We start from the raw sequence: 16,494 nt of genomic DNA, 5'->3' as shown, positions 1-16,494 counted from the left end.
GGGAGTCTTCTCTTCTCATGAGGTGGCCAAAGTATTGGAGCCTCAGCTTCAGGATCTGTCCTTCCAGTGAGCACTCAGGCCTGATTTCCTTCAGAATGGATTGGTTTGATCTTCTTGCAATCCATGGGACTCTCAAGAGTCTCTTCCAGCACCAGAATTCAAAAGCATCAATTCTTTGGAGATCAGCCTTCTTTCACCTCCATACATCACTACTGCCAGCTCTCACCTCCATACATCACTTCTGGGAAAACCATAGCTTTAACTATACAGACCTTTATTGGCAAGGTGATGTCTCTACTTCTCAAGATGCTGTCTAGGTTTGTCATTGCCTTTCTCCCAAGGAGCAGGCGTCTTTTAATTTCGCAGCTGCTGTCACCATCTGCAGTGATCATGGAGCCCAAGAAAGTAAAATCTCTCACTGCCTCCATTTCTTCCCCTTCTATTTGCCAGGAGGTGATGGTACCAGTGGCCATGATCTTTGTTTTTTTGATGTTGAGCTTCAGACCATCCTTAGAGGTCTTCTATAACAAGTTATAATCTTCCAATCAGGCACTCACTGATCTGGTTCACATGACATGTCAAGCTGGACTATGGATTCTTAGGATTGCATGAACATGCAAGCTGCCAGAGAGCAGCTCACAGCAGTTTTGGTCCTCCCTGCTCCTTTTTGCTCCTACACTACCATAGGGAGCGGATGGGGCTGTGGTCTAAACCACTGAGCCTCTTGGGCTTGCTGATCGGAAGGTCAGCGGTTCGAATCCCCACGACAGAGTGAGCTCCTGTTGCTCTGTCCCAGCTCCTGCCAACCTAGCAGTTTGAAAGCACGCCAGTGCAAGTAGATAAATAGGTACCACTGCGGTGGGAAGGTAAACGGCCTTTCCGTGCACTCTGGTTTCCGTCACAGTGTTCCGTTGTGCCAAAAGCAATTTAGTCCTGCTGGCCATATGACATGGAAAGCTGTCTGTGGACAAACGCCGGCTCGCTCGGCCTGAAGCAAGAAGAGCACCGCAACTTCCGTCGCCTTTGTCTGGACTTAACCATCCAGGGTCCTTTACCTTACACTTCAATGTGCTAAGCCAAGGTGTCAACCCAAGCTGGGCCCTTGTTTAGCTCTCTTCTTGCCATAGCCAAGTACAGAAGTGACAAAAACCATGTGGGATAACCCACTAGCGTAGCTTGGGGGGGTGACTGGGGGGGCGGCACTAAGCTGCACGGAGACGAGGCCAAGCCGTGCCCAGTTGCCCTTTGGGCTGCTGGCGGTGGGAGCTCTTACTCTCGGCCGGCATGCACCGAGTGCTGCCCCTAAGCCAGGCAAGAGAAAGGGAGGCGAGCGGGCCGAGGCCGGGCCGCAATGGAGGCCTGGGGTGGCGGCAATGCTCTCCCAACCTTGCATGTTGGCCCAGTGGCTCCACTCCCTGGTCAGGCCTGAACCAGGGGGTGGAAGTGGGGGAGGGGAGAAGCAGCATCTCTGCCCAAACCCAAGGCTCCGTTGTGAGAGGCCTGGTGTAGCACTGCCAGGCCTAGCTCTCCCGGCCCCCGGGGGTCAGGCCTGACCTGGGGGCAGAAGCACTGGTGAGGAGGGGAGAGGGAGTGGCAGCATCTCTGTGTTCCACCCCTCCACTGGGCTCTGGGCTGAAGCTTGAATAATGGCCGGGCACCACCAGGCTGTGCACTCCTGGGTCAGGCTTCCGGGTCAGGGTGGAAGCTTCTGGCGGGGTGGAAGCTGCCCCTCTCCCTGGCTGGGCTCCTGCGTGCGAGGGAGCTCTGGAGACCCACACTCCCTCTGCACCCCTTGTGTGTGCAACCCCCAGGTGTGCCCGTCCGCCCCGGGTGGCAGTAAGGTAAGCTACGCCACTGGGATAACCATCCTCATATAACCAACATGGTTAAGTCTAATTAATACACGAAGGGGTTAACGCCATAGAGTAAGGTGTCCTGCAGGACTTATCATTTCCCAGCATCTTGGGAGGAAACAGGTAATCAAGCCTATTGTTCTATTCAGTCTAGCCGAAAAGCTCAGCATGTGAAGTGGTTTGAGCTGGTTGCTCCAGCTCAACTTCATGGATCTCACCAGCCCCTCTTGAGTTCCTAGGCCAATAGTTTCAGAACTTTTGCCACTTTGTCACTAAGCAGTTACTTTGTAACTAAGCAGTTACTTTGTAACGGGGACGCGGGTGGCTCTGTGAGTTAAACCACAGAGCCTAGGACTTCAGAAGGCCAGCGGTTCGAATCCCCGTGACGGGGTGAGCTCCCGTTGCTTGGTCCCAGCTCCTGCCAACCTAGCAGTTCGAAAGCACGTCAAAGTGCAAGTAGATAAATAGGTACTGCTCCGGCGGGAAGGTAAACAGCGTTTCCGTGTGCTGCTCTGGTTTGCCAGAAGCAGCTTAGTCATGCTGGCCACATGACCCGGAAGCTGTACGCTGGCTCCCTCGGCCAATAAAGTGAGATGAGCGCCACAACCCCAGAGTCGGCCATGACTGGACCTAATGGTCAGGGGTCCCTTTACCTTTACCTTTACCTTTACTAACTAAGCTACATTTTACTGCCTGTGCAACTTTTCTGACTGCTGTATGGAAAAGCACATGAATCTAACCTTTGGGAAATTTGGAAGTAAATCATTCTTTAACTTACCAAATCCATATTTTGAAAGGAAGTGCTTGACACTCACATATTAAATTTACTCTTTAAAAAGTAGTCAAAAAGTGAACAAAATTTGATTGGAAAAAATCACTAAATGAGCTCCTATTTCTGCTCCTTTACTGTCTGAACAACATTGATTGATTTACTGCTGGTCACTGGTTAAGCCATGGTATTTGACTCAAATAGAGTCCTAGTCAAACAGCCAGCCTCACACTCGGCTAATCTCTTTGCAAAGTGCACCGCAGCTAAAAGAAGGTCAGGCCTGGCCTTAGGGGAGACACTCAAGCCATCTTGCTTTCATGAAAAATAAGTCTGCAACCATTTGTGTATCTGACTACTACAGAGACAATCTCTTGCAAGTATCTTTGTGGACTGCAGAGCAGGCCGGCCTGCCTGAGAAGCACATAAACACGCAACTGCCTGGAGCAGGGAAAGAGGGAAAGATTTGGAAACTTGGTTCCGTGTCACACTAGAAAGCACAATTTATCAGATTCGGAGCTGTCAGGCGCTGACATGATAAAGAATAACACAAAATGAGTAATGTCCCAGAACCCAGCTCTTCCTTTAATTATGAGCCTCTCCCTTTCAGCGAAGAAAGACAGAAGACGCAGAAACACCAATTTCATGCACTTGTGCCTGAATAATGTCTCTGTGCTGCCTTTTCCAGATGGCAACCTTTCCTGCTGCAAGAACTAATGATGTGGGCATATTTAGGGGAAAACCAATAACAGTCTTTAACCTTCAACAGCAAAAAGCATGTTGTACAAAGCGTTCCTTGGGATGCATTAACAAATATCAATTACTTTGCTCACTGAGGTGTAATCAGCTGTAATAATCAAAATTAATTTTAAGAAATAATTAAACAGACCCCAAGGCAAATAGTTGGTGCCAGCACTCAATTGTATCATGGACTCACAGCACACCTGGAAGCGAGTCGCTCAACAAAAGGAGGAAAAGGACAAGCCTTGAGCCTTCTTATTAAACATTTGCTCTGCTTTGCACTGCTGGAGAAAAAGCCCAACTTATGCTGATAACAAATACCGTATTTTTTGCACCATAACACTCACTTTTTTCCTCCTAGAAAGTAAGGGGAAATGTCTGTGCATGTTATGGAGTGAATGCCTACGGATGGCAGGGGGATCTGCTGCAGTCGTGAGCAGAGGATCCATGGTTCCCCTTCCTTCCCTCCTCCGTGGCTCGCTTTGAAACAGCAAAGCGGGAGAAGAGCCGCTGAGTGGGGAGGAGAGAGGGATAGAGAGCCTGCTTCTTTAAAGGAGCAAAGCGGGAGAGGAGAGGAGCCTTCTCCCCTTATACCCCTCTTCTTCATTCTTCTCCACCCACCCCACGCGTGCTCCTTGTCCCTTGAGTGCTTTTCCTTCCCTCCCCACTTAAAACGTGGTTACAAAGCATGGATCCTCAGGATTTTTGCACTGGGATTCACCATCAGATCACATAGCATGTCCATGGCTACATCTTGCACCAAAAAAATCACGCACCCACTGTTGCCTGGGGCCGCAGTGGTGCAAAAACGTGGTTACAAAAGCATGGATCCACATGGATCCTCAGGATTTTTGCATTGGGCTACTCCAAACTCACTGTCAGATCACATGTCTGTGGCCACAGCATGAACCACAAAAATCATACATCCACTGTTTCATTTAGAATATTTTTTTTTCTTGTTTTCCTCCTCGAAAAACTATGTGTGTGTTATGGTCGGGTGCGTGTTATAGAGCGAAAAATACGGGTATATTTTGACTCAAGACGTTAGCAGACAGAAAACGACAGGGCCACGACCTCAGTGTCAGAGGAGATGACTTTTTCTCCCACGCAACTCCCAGTCAAGCCTCTCTTACCCCCATGGATCGCTGCCTCCTTTACATTTTTAGGCCCTCCACATTTCCTATCTTTCATTTTCAACTCAAAACAAGAAAATTGGCCACAAATAAATAACGGGAATAGGGTTTTTAATTTAATGTGGAATTTTAATAGCACATTGTTGGGAAAAGGCAGAGGTACAGTACCAGCAATCACTGAGTGGGGTATTAAGAGCTGGGTTTAACTGGATGGGAGTCAGGGAAGGGAGAAAGAAATCTGAGGAAAATAAACTTTCTAGATGTGTGCTTTTATTTAAAATGCATCTCTGGGTTATTTGTGGGGCATAGGAATTTGTTCATATTTTTTTCAGAATACAGTCTGCCCCCCCCCCCAAGGTCTAAGGGACAGTGGACCGGCCCCCTGCTGAAAAAGTTTGCTGACCCCTGGTGTAGATTATAAGTAAAAATAAATGTCCTCGCCCCAGTATACCTGAAGGAGCATCTCCACCGTTCAACGCAGACTCTGAGGTCCAGCCCCAAGCCCTTCTGGCGGTTCCCTCACTACAAGAAGTGAAGTTACAGAGAACCAGGCAGAGGGCCTTCTCAGTGGTGGTGCCCACCCTGTGGAACGCCCTCCTATCAGATGTCAAGGAAATAAACAACTATCTGACTTTTATAAGACATCTGAAGGAGACTTGTTTAGGGAAGTTTTTAATGTTTGGTGTTTTATCATGTTTTTAATATTCTGTTGGGAGCCACCCAGAATGGCTGGGGAAAACCCAGAATGATGGGCGGGCTATAAATAAAAAATTGTTGTTGTTGTTATTGTTATATAATAACAGAGGTTTTTTAAAGAACTTGAGGACAAATAAAGCTGAAACAGAGCAGTCTTCATTCTTACGTTGGGTTCTGTAAAAATTTAACAGTTTAAAGAAGAAGTTAATAATTGTTTAGCAATTCTTAAAATGTATGGATATGAAATATGGGATATGTGTCCTGAATGTTTTTTTTTTTTTTTAAAAAAGTAAAATTCTAGAAACAAACAATAAGTTACAGACACATTCTGAGGCAAAGCTAGTCTAGTTTTTTGTCCTGGCTGAAGTCTCTAGTCCCTTAGAGTTTTGTTTTTTTCTTAACAGATGCCTTGCCTAAAGCCTAAAATTTGTTCAGGTGATCAGAAGATGCATGTTACCTGCGTTTTGTATCCCGTCTGCTTCAGGTTCCGGCTGGGGGTCAGTTTCACCGCTGGAGACCAGCTTCCACTCCAAGAACGCAGCTTGTCTGAAGGCTGAGCTGGAACCTTGCTCTGGGGAATTTTCTTTTCTGACGCTAAAGAAGAAGGAGAAGAAACAGTTGTTGAAACCAAAGCAGGCAAAGGTTTCTACAGGTTAGGAAATACGTCAGAAGGTACAAAGAGCATGAACCAGGTATGTGCATGGGATACACGGCAAATTGAAAGCATATCCACACCAGATTTTAAAATTGGTTTAAAAGTCCTTCCCTCTCCCCAGTTCTACAAGTGTGGTGGAGGCGACCTAGCAAAAAATTAGCAGCAAACAAAAATCCCCGGTATTTTTTCTACATAAGTTATTATAGTAACATTGGCTTAAAGCCCAAATAAGATGGCAAATGTGGATGGTCACATACTAGCCCCTTAAGGTACCTTGGGTTTGGGACAGTCCTTTCATTACCCACCAAACACTCATATGTGCTGGTTGTACCCAAATTAACTCCAGATAAGGGAGAAAGAAATCTGAGGAACTCCAGATAATCGCTTCAGATCATTTTATTCCTGGTTATAACAACAACAACAGGAAGCAACCCTAACACATTCACCTATAGTATACCAACACTTTATATTATGTTTCATTGGTAACCTAAGAGGAAAAATGACTCTTACTCATAGTTAATCTAATCACAAGAGCTCCCTATTGGACATTTAGCTATGGTAAATTCACCAACCAAGAACTTCTACATTGACCACTAATAATGAACCATGTGTTGTATTATACAATTTTTGTGATGTGCAAATGACATGAGAAGACTTGGTTTCTTTTTTTGTATCATTTATTATTCCTGTGATCCTTGTTTATAAAAAGTTATTTTTAAATCAAGAAAAAGAGAGATGGACAGGGGAGTGGGGGCCCTGAATTCTGCTCTTGTGAACACTTTTTTATATCACCATCATTCAGCCCGGAAACTGAGGTCCAGCTCTGGGGGCCTTCTGGCAGTTCTCTCACTACAGGAAGTGAGGTTACAGGGAACCAGGCAGAGGGCCTTCTCGGTAGTGGCACCCGCCCTGTGGAAGACCTTCCCATCAGATGTAGAGGAAATAAACAACTATCTGACTTTTTGAAGACAGCCCTGTTTAGGGAATTTTTAAATGTTTGATGTTTTATCGTGTTTTTAATATTCTGTTGGGAGTTGCCTAGAGTGGTTGAGGAAACCCAGCCAGATGGGTGGGGTATAAATAATAAATGATGATGACGATGACGATGACGATGATGATTACTGCAGCCTAGAAGAAGTCAATGGCTGTAGAAAATGGCACCAGCCATTTAGGAGGCCAAATGCAGTCAGGGGATGGTACACTGCTCAATGTGGTCTTAAACTTAATCTGCGTCTTGGTCTTTGTCCAGGATCCTGACTTTGCCTTAGTTTTACATTCATTCCCAACCTCTGGGCCCATCAGTCTTTGCCTTGCTTGGGTCACCATCTCCTTTTGGTGGTGTAAACTGAAACGAATCAGGTGATTGCCTGCCTGGAGAAAGCCATGTGACTCTCAGAGAGCCAGCAATGGGCAGCCATTGAAGGGGACATCCTGTCAGCTGCCCTGATTTCTATGAACTTTCATGAGGGGAATATCAATGGCCTATCCTGCCTTCTGACACCAGGCAGCAAAATGTCATGGTAAAGTTTACAAGGCGCGGGTGGCGCTGTGGGTTAAACCACAGAGCCTAGGACTTGCCGATCAGAAGGTCGCGGTTCGAATCCCTGCGACGGGGTGAGCTCCCGTTGCTCGGTCCCTGCTCCTGCCAACCTAGCAGTTCGAAAGCACGTGAAAGTGCAAGTAGATAAATAGGTACCACTCTGGCGGGAAGGTAAACGGTGTTTCCATGCACTGCTCTGGTTTTCCAGAAGTGGCTTAGTCATGCTGGCCACATGACCCAGAAGCTGTATGCCGGCTCCCTCGACCAATAAAGCAAGATGAGTGCCACAACCCCAGAGTCGGCCACGACTGGACCTAATGGTCAGGGGTCCCTTTACCTTTTACCTTATCAAAGGGTATCATGACAGGTAGCTCCAAAAGAGACCAGTCTCCAAGTCATTAAAAAAACCAAAAACATTATGTGAAGTTGATTCTGTTAAAAGCTTTGCATGACTCAAGGACAGAGACCTAGGAAATGCTTCCAAGCCTTTCTCATGATTTCTTCCCAGAAAGGACTCGTGTCGGTCATCTTCACTTTCTCAGTGCTGACTGCTGTCTCTGTAGAGAGAGACATCTTGTAGGCATCTTCCAAATCCTTTCTCCTTTGAGAGAGAAGTTGGATCCAGATGGCTTCGGTTGTCTTCCAGATGTCTTGCTGAACTAGAAACAAAGAAAAATGGGGAAAGTGTTTGGTGGGAGAAGGTGCCACCAACAAGCAAGGTAATTTCCCCTTCTAGAATTGGGACTTAGGACAACTACAGTGGTACCTCGCAAGACGAAATTAATTCGTTCTGCGAGTTTTTTCGTCTTGCGAATTTTTTGTCTTGTGAAGCACGGATTTTGGAAAAGCTTCAAAAATCACCAAAGTCTTCAAAAACCTTAAAAAAGGCTACCACACCGCGTGCTATGAGTTGCTCCTCGAAGTCAAGTCACAACTGCACCCCCTGAATGCACCCTGGGTATTAACGGTTTTAAGAAAAAGGAAAAACAAACTTGCAAGACGTTTTCGTCTTGCGAAGCAAGCCCATAGGGAAATTCGTCTTGCGAAGCAACTCAAAAAACGAAAAACTCTTTCGTCTTGCGAGTTTTTCGTCTTACGAGGCATTGGTCTTGCGAGGTACCACTGTATAGCTATCAGCCTGGCTGAGCTTCCAGACAAATCAGCTCCAATTTATGCAACTGGCCCCGCCTCCCAACAGTGCGGATAGGTTAACTGGGGTTTGGTGGGAACCCCCAATGATTAGCACAGGGAGGCAGGCCAGCCCAACCAGCTGGTGAGTCCCACGTGGCCTGAGGTGTTGCATGCAGTCCAGCAAAGGCCACCCACAAGGGAAGGTGTGAGCGTTTACTGTCATAATGTGGCAAGCTTTTAGAGGAACACAGTGTAACACAGTGCTATCCTAAGAGAACCCCCATTATTTGTATACATTAAAGGTAAAGGGACCCCTGACCATTAGGTCCAGTCGTGACCGACTCTGGGGTTGCGGCGCTCAGCTCGCTTTATTGGCCGAGGGAGCCGGCGTACGGCTTCCGGGTCATGTGGCCAGCATGACTAAGCCGCTTCTGGTGAACCAGAGCAGTGCACGGAAACGCCGTTTACCTTCCCGTCGGAGCGGTACCTATTTATCTACTTGCACTTTAGCGTGCTTTCAAACTGCTAGGTTGGCAGAAGCAGGGACCGAGCAATGGGAGCTCACCCCGTAGTGGGGATTTGAACCACCGACCTTCTGATCGGCAAGTCCTAGGCTCTGTGGTTTGACCCACAGTGCCACCCGCGTTTGTATACATTACCATTCTTTAAAGCAGAGTTATCATCCATCCTCCCCTCATCTTTGCCTGGGTCCAGGAAAACACGGGAATCCGACATTGCTCTCTGCTTTGCTTCGTGGTTTTCTGGATCGCTGCAGTAAACAGAGGCATGGCATGACTGAATGAACAGCTGATTTGCTTACAGTTATTGGGTGGGGAGAACCAACCGGATCCCAGATCAGCAGAGGAGCACACGCAAAACGTCGCAGAGTCAGTTCTTTTGGGGACAGGCTGAGCAAAACCATGCAGTCTTACAAATGAGACTATGCCATAGAACTGTATAAGGGCTTTTCCACGCTAACCTTTCTTCCATGCTCTCCCAGAACTAGTTTACTCACCTTCCTTGGTACATGCCGTTCGGGGCAGGCACACCCTCCGCCCTTCGCGATCCGATGAGGGAGATCCCTTGGGCCACTTCCCGGGTAGCAAAGGAGGTCCCTAGTCCAAGCTTGCTGCCCAGGAAGTGGATCATGCCCAGTCACTCAATTGGCCAATCGTGAGTGGGCATGGGGGAAGGCTACTGCCAAGGGGGAGGGCTCAGCCTGCTCTCTGAGCATATAAGGAAGGCCCATGGCTTGCCTTAGAAGCCACCTCTTCGTTGAATCTCCCACCTTCCCTCTCTATCTGCCTGACACGTGTTCCTTTGCCTGACCTTACTATGGCACGGCCAACCTTATTTCCTCGAATAAAGGGTTAACTGCACTGATGCCGTGGGATTTATTGCTGACCTGCTCCCGGCACATATTATCCTGCCCCTCTACGGCAGCCCAGTGCTCCAGGCAGGTTGCAACAGCGAAAACCAGAGAAATATAAATGACTTTAGGAAACAGCCACTGCACTGTAAAATAAAAACAGAGGCGAGAGCAGTGGGTCAAACAGCTTAAAAGTAGGGATCAGTCTAAAAAAAACTCAGCCCAGACAGTCAAGTGGCAAAGAGTTCCCCAGCTCCTAAGGCAGGCTTCCTCAACCTCGGCCCTCCAGATGTTTTGAGACTACAATTCCCATCATCCCTGACCACTGGTCCTGCTAGCTAGGGATCATGGGAGTTGTGGTTCGAGGACCCGACCCCCACGAAGTAAAATGAAGACACAGGGACACGTGATATAAGGTTAATGGGCTAGAAAAGGCCACAACTTTATTGATTACAGCAATGAAAAGGTATTGGCTTAGGCATTGGATCACGAAACAAGTGGGTTTATTCACCAGGGGTTCATCACCTGTTGATGCTAATCCAACTATAGGCTCACCCCTGATGTCACCGAGGGTCGTGCCATGGCCTCCTGCCAAGCAGGCTTTGGACGGAATACACGACCGCCAGATTCCTTTAACAGAATACCCCTAGAAATTGAAGGCATAGGCGATGGCCACACCTAGCACTTCGACACACCACAACACATTATTCCAATGCCTAACCTACCCACCAATACCACAAAAAGTTGTGACGATTGCTATGAGGTAGGCGAAAAAACCAAAAAGCCTAATGCCAAATGGAAAAACTCCTACCAGGCCCCCCGGGCAACCGGGGCGACCAACCTAAGGTCCATAGCAAGGCCAATGACCTAAGCCCTAACTCAAAGGGAGTGGAGGGTGGGTGACTCGCACAGGACGACGAAGAGAAATGAGGCCGGGGAGAGGCTGGCACTGCAGCATAAAGGCTGCTGGACACGCCCCCCCATGGCACCTGGTTGGACGGCCACTGGGGTGGGGCGTGAGCGCCAGCCAGGTGAGCTGGAGGCAGGGGGCAACTGCTGGGAGCGGTGTTCGGGCTCCCGCTCCCACAACCACTCCCCTCTCTTTCAGGGAGGAGAGTCTTTGTGGGCCAAAAACATCTGGAGAGCCGAGTTTGAGGAAGCCTGTACTAAGGCATCTTGAGGCACAAGCCATTTTGGGTTTTCAAGATAAACACCAGCGCCTCGGATGGTGCCTGGTAACCAGTGCGGTCGCTGGGCTCATTCATGCTTCCTTGCCAGTCACAGGTCCACAGTTTAAACTCTGTATCTGAGAGGGGGTTTTTTTTGGTCCTGGCACTCTCGCTGGGAAAACCTACATTTTGCCACTGAACCAGAGCAAATGGCAATCCCTGGCAAAACCGATTGCCGTTTGCTTCGATTCAGCGGTGAAATGAAAGGTTTTCCTGGGGGAAGCATTTGGACAAATGGGGGGGGGGAGTACCGTATTTTTTGCTCTATAAGACACACCAGACCACAAGATGCACCTAGTTTTTGGAGGAGGAAAACAAGAAAAAAAGTGTTCTGAATCTCAGAAGCCAGAACAGCAAGAGGGATTGCTGCGCAGTGAAAGCAGCGATCCCTCTTGCTGTTCTGGCTTCTGGGATAGCTGCGCAGCCTGCATTCGCTCCATAAGACGCACACACATTTCCCCTTCCTTTTTAGGAGGGAAAAAGTGAGTCTTATAGAGCAAAAAAATACGGTAAGTGCTTGGACAATGGAGCTTAAAGCCCAGACCTATGCCTAGAAATGGGGCACAAAAGGAAATCTGGACGAGCCCACTGTAATATAGGTGTCACCAATGCTATTTTTCTAGAGAGGTTCCAGAGCTCACCATGAACTTTTCCTTGTTCATGGCAATGGCTCCCACCTGAGAGGTGCTGGGGCCAAGCTCCTGTGAGCTCCAGCTGGGGGGGGGAGCCCTGGGTGTCACAAGCTCCCACGGGTGGGCACAAATCAGCATCCTTGCTGTCACATGCATTTTCAGTTCCCAGATATTCTGCGAGAGCAATAATCTGCAATAATCCAGTCTGGATGTGACTAAGGCATGTATGTCCCCATAGCCAGGTCTGGCACATTATGAGACAGACTTTGTTGCGAGATTTACAGTCAAAGGGGGAAGGTGAGCCACCATTTTGCTTTCATGTGTGGATTATAGATCTGAATGGGCAAAACTCCTCTGGAAAGACTGATTTATGGTGCAACTGGTCTGGGAAAATTAAGGAGCAGACGCCTAGACTGTATTTCAGCGGAATTGTCGAAAATGGCGCCGGCCGCTGGAACAGGACTTTTGGATCAGCGTGAGATGAATTACGGGAGAGCATTACAAAGTTCACACAAACATAAATAAGGTTTGATTCAACTTGCCTGTGGAAATACTCAGAGGTTATTAAGAAGAAAAAAGATAACAACAAAGAGATGGGAAGATGGGACTTGTGAACATCAAAGCAGCAGAAATATGAGATGATTGGACCCTTTCTGAACTCGAAGCATGGGTACCCCCAACAAAAATTTAAAATTCAGCTAAACATTTGGAATTTATTGTGTATTGGTATAATTTGGATTTAATGTGATAGGATTGGTTTGCTAAATGGAAATTTAATAAAAATTATTTAAAAAAAAAAAAAAAGCCAGGTCTGGCACACCTTGCCCTCGAAAGGAAGAGACAGCAGAATTTCCACTCTCTCGCCTACCCTCCAGCGGAAGCAGCTAACACCATTAACGGTTTATCAAAAGAGTATAAGGAATACTACCTCACAGGGTTGTCTTTAGCAGATGCAGCGCCGGGGTGCAAATATCCACCCAGCACCACGGATAGTGTTGGGGTGGCCGTAGCTGCACACTGCCAGCCATCGGGGGGCGCAACTCTCCCCCATGCCGCTGTGGGAGAGCGATGCCCGCAGAGGCTTGGGAGTGAAGTTGCGCCCCTCCCAAACCTCTGCGGGAGGAGAGCACAGCTTCCATCCTAAGCCTCTGCGGGGATCGCTCTCCTCCCGAGGAGGCTTGGGAGGGACGCTGCATGCCTGCCAGCCTTATGGTTGTCGGGGCGCAGTTGGCAGGCGTGCAGGGATAGGGGAGGCTACTGGCAAAGCTGCACAGCTCCCCCACTTGCTGGGGCGCCCCTGAGAGGCCAGCGCCCTGGCGCGACGCACCACTAAGCCCTATGGGAAAGACGGCTCTGCTACCTCATGGGCCTGAATTGCAACAGGCAATATAGAAGGCAGATAGTGAAGTCCAGGCTAGAGTTGTGCGTTGCAAAGATGATGTCCCACTGCTGCTGCAGAGTCTGAAGAACACTGAGCAGCTTCTGCTGATCAGGAAGAGAAGTAGACAGGTAGTATAGAATTGCTCGGTTCAAGCTGCTGTACAGAATGCTTAGGACGGCTTCCTTGTGGAGAAAACCCTTTTCTGTGACCTGGCAGAAGAAAATAAGAAGCATCAGAGCGTAGCAGATCTGGGTCCCTCCAGATGTTTTGGGACTACAATCCCCATCACCCCTGACCACTGGTCCTGTTAGCTAGGGGTGATGGGAGTTGTAGTCCCAAAACATCTGGAGTGTCAAGTTTGGCCCATGCCTGGCATAAAGCCAACTTTCCTTTGGATCTAGTCCCAGCATCCAAGATTCTGGCCTTAGTAAATAGTGGACCCCTTTTTGCATGGAGCAAAAAAATAAAAAAATTAAGTCGTTACTGAAAATGCCTTCTTGTTCAAGATGGAAGCAGGCATGTTCCTCTAGGTCAGCCTTTCTCAACCTGTGGGTCCCCAGATGTTGTTGAACTACAACTCCCATCACCCCTAGCTAGCAAGGCCAGAGCTCAGGGATGATGGGAGTTGTAGTCCAACAACATCTGGGGACCCACAGGTTGAGAACTGCTGCTCTAGGTTGTCAAGCAACTTCACTGTCATGTATATTTGTTTGTGTCTGGGTTATCACTCATCGAATTGTGTTTTGGTTGTTCAGGACTGGAGTGTCTGTAACACCCAGTGCTTTTTTTCCTGGGGGGACGCAGGGGTATGCATACCCCTAAACATTTTGTAAATCTAACAAGAGCATAAATTATTATTATTTTTTTTAAAAAAAGTTTCTTCTCTAGCACACTGAATCATCAGTTCTGTTGCTACCCCCCGATGGTGGCCTCACTTCCTGTCACCGTGTTTCCTGAGTCTCAGACAGAAGCGGGCGTTTAATGTGTGAAGTAGGAGTTGAAATCTAGCATGGTGACTGGTCAGTTTCGTCCATTTACTATATTAATTTCCCCTGATTCGAACTATAAAATGGTGGTTTTCTTGAGTCAAAATGAGAGTACACCTAAACATTTTTCTAAAGAAAAAAATAGCACTGCTCACACCCATCTTTAAAAGGGTATTTAAAGACTTGTGGGTAGGGGACACAGACTTGGGTGAAACTGCATATAGCGGAGACATGCCTGCCCATCATTTGCCACCATGAAGCCCTTGTAAGAATCATAGAATAACAGAGCTGGAAGACACCCTAAGGCATGGGTAGGCAAACTAAGGCCCAGGGGCCGGATCTGGCCCAAACGCCTTCTCAATCCGGCCCGCAGACAGTCCGGGAATCAGCGTGTTTTTACATGAGTAGAATGTGTCCTTTTATTTAAAATGTATCTCTGGGTTATTTGTGGGGCCTGCCTGGTGTTTTTACATGAATAGAATGTGTGCTTTTATTTTAAATGCATCTCTGGATTATTTGTGGGTCATAGGAATTTGTTCATATTTTTTTTCAAAATATAGTCCGGCCCCCACAAGGTCTGAGGGACGGTGGACCGGCCCCCTGCTGAAAAAGTTTAGAAGGGATGTCTAAAACCTATCCCCGCTTCATTTTTGCATTTTAAGAGTCACAAGCATGCATTTGATTGGCAAAAGAGTGTAAACAGAAATGCAGAATGCGGTCTAGCCACTTCACTGTTTATGATATGGGACAGCAGAAAGCTGTTGTCTTCTTCCCCACTGCTTTTGGTAAGATGCATAATTTGGTGTGCATCACAGAAACAGTCAATAATTATTCTTAACCCCCACCTCCCTTGTGCGGGAGTTTCTGTATCCAACCACTGTTTTCCCCGTCCAAATAGACTGCACAAGAATATAACCAGGGGGCGGTCAAAACTACCCCCTCCTCCCATGGAAATTAAATTTGATAGAAGGAAGATTCAGGATAATTTTCTGCACCAGGAGACTGTAGAAGTGCATTGGAAAGTAAGGAAAGAAGCCCCTTACCACTATCACTTGCTCTGCAAGGAAAAGAATAACTTTTCTAGGGTCAGCGGCAAACATTCCTGCATAAAGCTTCTCTACCAGCTTCTGGATAAAATAGGAAATATTCACGAGAAGTGACGGCATGGCCGGCTCCAAAGCATTTTTGGCACCAATGTTCCCTGCAAGGTAGAAAAGAAGGTTTCTATTTCTGTAACGTAGTGGATCGAAAAGGGGAAAAGGGTGTCGAAAACAGCAAGTTTATTTTGCAGATGCACCCAGCTGTGTTAGATCATTAAAGAGCCAAGCTCATCCCCTAGACACCAGCTCCTCATTGGCAACTAGGAACTTTTACTCCTTACATGACTTGCTGTGTTGTTTCCCAGTGGCATAGGTCCTATGCTATCCAGAGTCTAAAAAGAAACCTCATCCAGACCATTTGCTCCCATGGCTTGCTAGACACAAATTATATCATGCTAGGTAAATGATTTAGATAGTAAAGGTAAAGGGACCCCTGACCATTAGGTCCAGTCGTGGCCGACTCTGGGGTTGCGGCGCTCATCTCACTTTATTGGCCGAGGGAGCCAGCGTACAGGTTCTGGGTCATGTGGCCAGCATGAGTAAGCTGCTTCTGGCGAACCAGAGCAGCACACGGAAACGCCATTTACCTTCCCGCCAGAGCGGTACCTATTTATCTACTTGCACTTTGACGTGCTTTCGAACTGCTAGGTTGGCAGGAGCAGGGACCAAACAATGGGAGCTCACCCCATCGTGGGGATTCGAACCGCCGACCTTCTGATCGGCAAGCCCTAGTCTCTGTGGTTTAGACCACAGCGCCGCCTGCGTCCCCATGATTTGGATAGCGGGACTCTGCAGATAACCTCTGGAATCCCCACCCCACCAAAAAAAAAGTATTGTCGGACAGATTCTGTCAACTCCCATGGGTGGAAAGGAAGAAGTCATTTGTTTGAAGGAGACTGAATGAAGTTACAATTATAAGGTTCAAGTGCTTTTAAATTCAGCTCAGAAAATATATCCAAAACGTACTTTTAAAATCTGCATCTTGGGGTACGATACATTTAGAAATTCATGCACTGTGATAAAATGCCAATTTAAATATGCGTTTCGTGAGGAAACACATTTTAAAATACACGATGGATACAAACTATCGTACATATTTTCTTTGTAAAAATAATAATAATTCACAGGTTGTTGAGGAAATGTGATGGAACAGATTTATGAACCCGCGTGAAAATGACACAACCCAGAAATATTGATTTTGTTCATTCCTATTCTGTATAGTAGTCATTGCCACATCTTGTGAAAACAAATCCCACGAATATTTTGTAAAGTAGCACTTCCT

At 47.3% G+C, this 16,494-nt stretch overlaps 1 protein-coding gene across 1 annotated transcript in view; it reads right to left on the bottom strand.

The window, feature by feature from the left end:
• Positions 1-16,494, bottom strand: part of WDFY4 (WDFY family member 4) — a 204,254-nt gene that overhangs the window by 91,458 nt on the left and 96,302 nt on the right. The window contains exons 35-39 of the mRNA XM_081864118.1: positions 15,156-15,313; positions 13,106-13,335; positions 9,175-9,284; positions 7,852-8,043; positions 5,647-5,783 (exon numbers count right to left, since the gene is read on the bottom strand). Coding sequence (XP_081720244.1) covers positions 5,647-5,783; positions 7,852-8,043; positions 9,175-9,284; positions 13,106-13,335; positions 15,156-15,313 — 827 coding nt within the window. The remainder of the gene's footprint in view (positions 1-5,646; positions 5,784-7,851; positions 8,044-9,174; positions 9,285-13,105; positions 13,336-15,155; positions 15,314-16,494) is intronic.

Source organism: Podarcis erhardii, assembly GCF_964252035.2.
Source record: "Podarcis erhardii genome assembly, chromosome: 5".
NCBI lineage: Eukaryota > Metazoa > Chordata > Lepidosauria > Squamata > Lacertidae > Podarcis > Podarcis erhardii.
The sequence above is the reverse complement of the archived record's forward strand: the minus strand, read 5'-3'. Positions and strand labels throughout refer to the sequence as shown.